The following is an 8,046-nucleotide window of genomic DNA, read 5'->3' as shown; positions in this document are numbered from 1 at the left end:
AAAAAAAAAAATAAAATATAAAAAAATAATATAAAATTTAATAAATAAATAAAAAAAAAAATAAAAAAAATAATATTTTTTTTTTTTTTTTTTTTTTTTTTTTTTTTTTTGGTATAAACTATTTTTTGCGCATGCATTAATTTTTTGTATATATAATATAAAAAAAATATATATTATATCTTGAGATTAATTTTTAATTATCCTTAACTTTTTGAAAAACCTGAATAATATAATTATCAGATTTTTGAATTTTGTTATTTTTAACAATATTTATCAAATGATTATTAACCTGAGCAAAAATAAATTAATAAATTATTTAAAGATATATATATATAATATATGTATTAATTATATATATATATATATATATGTGTAAATCTTAGGAAAGGATTCCCTTATATTACCAAACATAAATACAAAATATATTTTAAAAATAAGGGAAATTAAGAAAATTAGGAGTTTTTAAAATTATGATAATGAGGATAATATTTAATATATATCATATATAGGAAAACAAAAAATTATATTTAAGTATTTATGAAACATGATAAATAATATTATATAATGAAATATATATTTATTTTCTTTCCTTTTAGCTTACATCTTTGTTAGTAGGAAGTAAAATAGGTTTATTTAGAGATGAATCAAGCTTAAACCATGAATCTATAAATAATAGAAATATAACAAGAATGACATATGATGTTATAAAAGAAATATAAATTATATTTAAAAAAAAAAGAAAAAAAAAACATTGTATTATTTTTTAAAAATCTTTTCTTTTTATAATTTCGTCCTTATTTTATTTTATTTTATCTTTTTAGTTATATATATAAATATATATATATATTTAATACATACCTGATATTTTTCGTATGGTATAAAAATGTCTATGATGATATATGTCAAAAAATTTTAATTTTACAATATTTATAATGAATGCTATTAATGTTTTATCATTCAGTTGTTCGTCATTAAATAATATAGGAGAGTTTTTATGATCTTTTAACTTTTGACATATTTCTTTATTATCAACCCATTGTAATTCCATATTATGTTTGTTCATTAAAAAATACAAAACACTTATATTAAAATTCCCAAAGGAATACATACCTCTTTTAATATAAGAAAAAATATTTGTATTACTACTTTCTATATTATTTTTTCCCTCATTATTAGTACTATCTGAATGGTTGTTATTTGTTTGATGATGATTTTCATTTCCTTCATTCTCTAAAATATTAAGGGAATCTATTCTATATTCACATTCCTTAAAATCATTAAATGTATATACATGAGCTTGCAATATATTGTTTGTCGTATGAACTAGGCAATATAGCCTCCTCTGTTTTTCAAAGTAAACATTTACATATCCCTTTTCTGTAGGTATTCTATGTGTTTCATAGTAGCACATTTTTCAAATATAAATAAATCAATATATAAATTAATATATAAAGGAATAAATATAAATATATATATATATATATAATGAAAATAATAAAAAATAAAATAAATAACAAACTACAAAATATAATATAATATAATAAATATTAACTTTACAAGCTATATTCTATAAATGTATCTGAAAATGATACATTATATTATAAAGGTAAATTTAATATATTTTTTAAATGCCCAAAAAAGAGAAAACAAATATTTTATTCTTTATTGTATTTTTATTAAAAATGCACATTAATAATTTAATTAAAATTAAGAAGTACATTTTACTTTTAATGTCATGTACATATATTTAAGAAAATAATAGTAATATATATATTTATATATAAAAGTAGTATTAACGATTAATCCTTTTTTTTCATTAATTTTACGTTTTTTTTTTTTTTTTTTATATTTTTCTTTGAAGTGTATATAATATAATTTTACTATTTTATGGTACCGACATATTGCTTTATATAAGTATACAAAAATTCAAAACAAAGGAAAATTAAAAATTTCGAGAAAAAAGAAAAAAGTCGGAATAATATAATGTTGTACACCTTTTGAATTTTTTTTTTTTTTTTTCATTCGCAATTTTATTTATTTTATTGCTATTTTGTTTTAATAATCAATAGCAATCTTAATAATAATAACAAAAGAAAAAAAAAAAATTAAAAAAATATAAAAGTTTTTATACATACATACATACCTATAAATGAAGTGCATTTTTTTTGATGTTATATTCCAGTAATATATTATGAACAGAAAATGAATGATTATATATATATATATATATATATATATGTATGCATAAGATGACAAAAAAAAAATAATCTGAATTTATAATAACATAAAAAAAAAAAAAAAATATATTAGTTTATAAATAATAAAAATGAAGAAGAACGATGCAAAAGAATAATGAAAAAGAAATATAAATATATAGGAACATTTTATTGAGTACAAAAAAATTTGAACATTTTTTAAAAATGTTTGAAATATATATAAAAAAATTATTTTCATTTTTATTTATATGTATATGATTTTTATTATTATCTATCGTATTATTATTATTTATTATATTATTTTTATTTATATTTCGATTCATCATATTAAGTTCATTTTTTTCCACAGATGATTTGTCATTTATATATTCTTCTTTTTCATTTATACCTGTATCCTTTTCGTTAGATGAAAAAAATTTAGCACACAGTAATTTTTTTTTTTTATTGTAAATTATAATTTTTTGTCTTAAAACAATTAGCGACTTTTTTGTATTATTATCATTTGGATTTATTTCTAGTACTTTCAAGAATTCTCTTTTTGCATCGTCATATAAATCGAGGCTCATATAAGCTTGCCCCTTCCTGTAATATGCTTTTATGTTATCTTTATCTATATTTAAAACCTAGAAAATAAATGAACATAAATAAGGGATATATATATATATATATATATGTATGTATGTATGTACGTATATATAATGAAACCAAAAGTAATATATAAAAGTTCAAAAGGGGATTTTTTTATATAAGTGATGATAATAAGTACTAGTACATAGGAATATAAGAATTTAAGAAGATATATACATATATATATATATATATATATATATATATATATATGCATGTATATATTTGTTTATTTATTTATTTGTTAATATGTTATATAATATACCGTTGAGCATTCACTTATACATTCATAAAACATTGACATGTGAAATTTGGTTAGAGCCATATTTAGATGTAAATTAATTTCTAGTTTTCTTTGTTCATTTTCTTCCTCATTTGTATCTGGAAAACTATAATCTAATTGTATTAATCCTTTACGAAAATAAACACAAGCAAGTTTATAATTTTTTTCATAAAAGGCTTTTTTTCCTTCTTCATTAAATAAATTTGAAGCATTAATTTTTTCTTTTGTTGATTTTTCATATAATTGTCTTTCTTTTGAATGGTCATGAGAACATGGGTTTTTATTATTTATAAAATCATGTTTATGTTCTTCTCTATGTCTTTCTTCTTTTTCTTCATTCTCAATATCATTTAAACATTCTTCAAACTTACTATAATCTAGTTCATATTTTGATGGTTTATTCTTCAACTCACATATTTTTCTCTCTGATTTTTTAAGTTTCTTCTGATTATCTAATTCTTCTTTTATTTTTATACTATCTTTTACAAAGTTGTATAGATCTTCTGATGTTTTCACACCCATTTGAAATAATACAAATATATAACCACATAAGCAATGGGAAATAATATATATATATATATGTTTGTATGTATTTATTTATATAATACACAAAAAATAATATTGTATATAATTATGGTATATATTATTTTAATTCATAACAAAAACAAAAAAAACAATGAAAGGAAAGGAAAGGAAAGAAAAGAAAAGAAAAGAAAAGGAATGTTCAAATGATAAGAGAATATATAAATATATATATATATATATATATAATAAAATCGATCAAACTAATTTTATAATATACATATAAAATAAATGTATAAATATAATATAAATTATATATATATATATATATATATATATTTAATTTTTTTTTTTTTTTTTTTTTTTTTTTTGTTTTTATTGGTATATTCGGACAGGAGTAAAATATGAGAAATAATGAATGAACATACGTATATAAAAAATAAGTTAAAAAAATACATAAATATATAAATATATATAAATAATAATTATATATATATATGGTAATATATAGTATAGTATACATGTATTAATGCTATGGTATATAAATAATATATATGTACAAATTTTTTTTTTTTTTTTTTTTTTTTAATCAAATAAACATTTTAACTTTAATTTGTTAAAAAAAGAAATATATATATATATATATATATATGTTTGTTTACTTTTTTATAAATAATATAATTTTTAATACTTAACAAGAAACAACATATTATGTATATATATATATATATATATATATATATGTATAATATTAGTACCACATTTATAACAGTATGTTTTTTAGCAATAATATAAAAGAAATTAATAACAATGGCTTAATTTTTACAACAGTAGAAAGAATAAATATTAAGGAGCTTTTAAAGATAGCTGAAGAAAATGAAGTAAGAAAAAATAAAAAGGATACCATAATAGATTATATATCTTATTTAAATAATAAAAAATGTTTGATAAAATTAAGAAAGTTATTAAAGAGTCATTTAATAAATAGCCAAATAGTAATAACAAATTTTTGTGATAGATCTAATGAATTATTTAATAGTAAATATATATTTGAAAATGTTATAAATAATAAAAGATCATATTTTATAAAAAATTTATATTTATCCAGCTTATTTAGTAGTGATTATATTACATATATTATTAAGAAATATGATCAAGTTATGGTATCTTATAATTGTAAATATGATAATAAAATATATATAAATAATAATATCCTCTATTTATGTATTAACGATTTAACAAAATTAAGATTAATTAATCACAAAAATGTATACAAAGACAAATATATGTTGAATCATATAGTATCCATAGATATATGTAATGATAAAGAAAATAAGGATACCATAACATATAACAAAATAAATCATACAAATAAATGCGTTAATAAAAATATTACAAATGAATGTATGAATATAAATTTAATAAATAAAACATCCATACCAAATGAAAATCACGGTAATAGTAATAATAAAGAAAAAATTGGCGGGAAATTAAGAGAAATTTATGAAAATTTTTTTACGAATTTGTATACATATCCAGTAGATTTATTATGTATATACAATAATTGTGATGAAAATTTTATTAGGATATTAAAAAGTATACTAGTCAATAATAAATCTATAAATGTTCAAATATATCCACTATATATGAAATATCATGAATATTCATATAAATTATGTGGGGCTCTATTTTCAAAATTTTCAAAATTTTCAAAAGATTCAGAAAAAGAAGAGGGGAAAATAGGCACACATTTTATTTACAACATGTCGGTTGATGCAAAAAATAATGCTACTATTAATAATAATTACAATAATAATAATAATAAGGGTCCATATTCTTTTATGAAAAGTCAATATAATAATATAATGCAAAATGAAATAAATATGAACCAAGTTGCTGATATATATAATGATATTTTTTCTAACTCTTCTATAAATCAACACAATAATAATGAAATTATACAAAAATGTTATAACGTAAAAGATAATTATACAAATCAATGTTTAAATAAATTTAATCACGAATTAAATGAAAATCATAATATATATTATTCATCTCATTTTTACAATGATAAAAATATTAATAACCCTTATGTATATATAAGTAAAAATGAGATGGACGATAAATTTTTTTATGAACTGAATATGGAATATATAGAAAAGGAGATTCTTGAAAAATATTCTTGTGATGATCATAAAATAAAGAAAAATGAAAATATAAATATTAAAATAAATAATAATCATGATGTATCATCATTTTTATGTAACTCTAAAAATCATACAAATGTCATAAACTTACATGATATATACAATAATAATTCTAATAATAATAATGATGATAAAATAAAAAAAAAAAAAAAAAAAATACACAAATTTAATGATAAAAAATTTTACGTGAATTATAATTCATCTTCAAGTAGTGATATAAGTATATCATTAACTCAAAATGGAGATTATAAAATTATTAATACACCAAAGGAAAAAAAAAAAAAAAAAAACTTAAAAAATGATCATATTTCAAATGAAAAAAAAAAGAAAGACGAATATGAATATGAAACATATAAAAATAAAAAAGTTGAAAGTGTTCTTAAATTCTTACAGAATTATAAAAACTCGTACTATGTAAATAATCAGCATTTATTAAAAAAAGAATGTCTCCATGATATTATAGATAATATGAAAAATATGAAAGATTTTTACATTAAACAAGATCATTCTGATAACGAAGATGCCAAATATAATAATTTTATTCTTTATTTTATGGAATATATAGGTAGAATTCTTTTAGATATTAAATTATGTTGTAAGCAAAATACAAATATGTTAGTTAAAAAAAAAAAAAAATTTTATCAAATCCAAAAAATTATTTTTAATAATGGTCTCATAGATATGAAAAATGTTCAAAATTTAAGTAATTTTTTAATTCATACATTAATTAAAAAAGAAAACAATAATGATAGTAAATTACATTATGTTTTAACTATATATGGACAGGATAATAATTTTATTAATTATGATAGATACTTACAAGAAGGATCTAATCAAACGTGCATTCACATTTGTTTCTTTTCTTCTAAAGGAGATGTTTATATAATGATTTTAGATACACAAAATAGGATATTATAATATATATGTGTATATGTTGTAGTTTTTATTTGTATATAATATTTTAATATAAACCACATATATATATATATATATATATATATATATATATATATATATATATATGTATACGTACATATACACATATACATACATATTATTTTTTTATTAATTTTTATAATACCAATATTTTAATTTTGTCATTTGTTTTTTTAAGTATTTATTTAAAACATAAATATATAGTACATATTTTATATTTATAATGTTATTCATATATTTATCTTTGTTTATAAAAACTGCATCATTTTCAATATTTGATTTACCATTTTAAATATTAAACAATTGGAAGTTTCTCTTTTTTTTAATTTTTATAAATAAAAAAAAAACAAGCCACATAATAATGAATGAACTATCATGAAATATTAATTAAAGGGGGGGAAAAAATATATGTGGATAATATGTATGAAATTATTATAAAAATAAAACAAGATAAAAAATATTAAGTTTAATTATATGAATGTGTTGTCATACGCTTCCATAATTGTAAAACTATGGGTAAATTGTGTCAAAAAAAAAAAAAAAAAAACCAATAATTTTTAACACCATATATATATATATAATATTTATATATTTATATTGATTTTGCTACTTAACATAATTTACATATTAAAAAAAATTATAATTCTTATTTATATTATTTTTATAAAGATATATATGTTAAGTCATTTTGGTTTATTTAAAATATCTAAATATTTCTTATAATGAATAATTTGAATATATCGTAGGACCATTAAAATTTCCATACGCTCTACAAATATAAGTAAAATTAAAAGAAAAATAAAATTATATATATATATATATATCAAATTCATAATAAAATTATATACAACTGAAAGTGTAATATATACGATCAATTGACCTATTTTCATTATGTGCAAATGTTACTTTTGTTAATGGTATATCCTCATCATTTTTCATTTTAAACATCTGAAAACAACAGGAAACTGGATTGTGATCACTAGACATTATTATACCTAAACAAATAAAACAGAAATGAAAAAATTATACAATCGAAAAAATATACCATAATGGACTATATATATATATATATATATATTAAGTACTTATCAAATAATATCATTACTTTTTTCTTCAGGTATTGGCGATAGATAAGAATTAGGAACAAACACCAAACAGTTTTTTGTCTTCTCACATGACCATTTAAAAATGCGATCTGTCCACTAGAGAAAAAAAATGTAAACAATTAATAAAATAAAAAGAAACAGCCAAATTG

At 17.6% G+C, this 8,046-nt stretch overlaps 4 protein-coding genes across 4 annotated transcripts in view; 1 reads left to right on the top strand and 3 right to left on the bottom strand.

The window, feature by feature from the left end:
• Nucleotides 1–193: 193 nt before the first annotated feature.
• PRSY57_1110400 (hypothetical protein) lies at nucleotides 194–1,411 on the bottom strand (the record flags this gene model as incomplete). The annotated part of the gene is made up of 3 exons (XM_012908069.2): nucleotides 194–289; nucleotides 602–663; nucleotides 859–1,411. 3 exons carry the CDS (start codon nucleotides 1,409–1,411, stop codon nucleotides 194–196), a joined length of 711 nt encoding a protein of 236 aa, XP_012763523.1.
• A 900-nt stretch (nucleotides 1,412–2,311) lies between these two features.
• PRSY57_1110300 (peptidyl-prolyl cis-trans isomerase, putative) lies at nucleotides 2,312–3,648 on the bottom strand (the record flags this gene model as incomplete). Its single annotated transcript, XM_012908068.2, has 2 exons — nucleotides 2,312–2,839; nucleotides 3,109–3,648. 2 exons carry the CDS (start codon nucleotides 3,646–3,648, stop codon nucleotides 2,312–2,314), a joined length of 1,068 nt encoding a protein of 355 aa, XP_012763522.2.
• A 773-nt stretch (nucleotides 3,649–4,421) lies between these two features.
• PRSY57_1110200 (hypothetical protein) lies at nucleotides 4,422–6,773 on the top strand (the record flags this gene model as incomplete). The annotated part of the gene is made up of 1 exon (XM_012908067.2): nucleotides 4,422–6,773. One exon carries the CDS (start codon nucleotides 4,422–4,424, stop codon nucleotides 6,771–6,773), a length of 2,352 nt encoding a protein of 783 aa, XP_012763521.2.
• A 769-nt stretch (nucleotides 6,774–7,542) lies between these two features.
• Nucleotides 7,543–8,046, bottom strand: part of PRSY57_1110100 (endonuclease/exonuclease/phosphatase family protein, putative) — a gene marked incomplete at both ends in the record, with an annotated part of 3,048 nt that continues 2,544 nt past the window's right edge. Inside the window, 3 exons of the mRNA XM_012908066.2 lie at nucleotides 7,543–7,560; nucleotides 7,698–7,786; nucleotides 7,897–7,993. Coding sequence (XP_012763520.2) covers nucleotides 7,543–7,560; nucleotides 7,698–7,786; nucleotides 7,897–7,993 — 204 coding nt within the window. The remainder of the gene's footprint in view (nucleotides 7,561–7,697; nucleotides 7,787–7,896; nucleotides 7,994–8,046) is intronic.

This window comes from Plasmodium reichenowi, chromosome 11 (assembly GCF_001601855.1).
Source record: "Plasmodium reichenowi strain SY57 chromosome 11, whole genome shotgun sequence".
Classification (NCBI taxonomy): Eukaryota; Apicomplexa; class Aconoidasida; order Haemosporida; family Plasmodiidae; genus Plasmodium; species Plasmodium reichenowi.
This window is presented reverse-complemented; position numbering and strand designations above follow the sequence as displayed.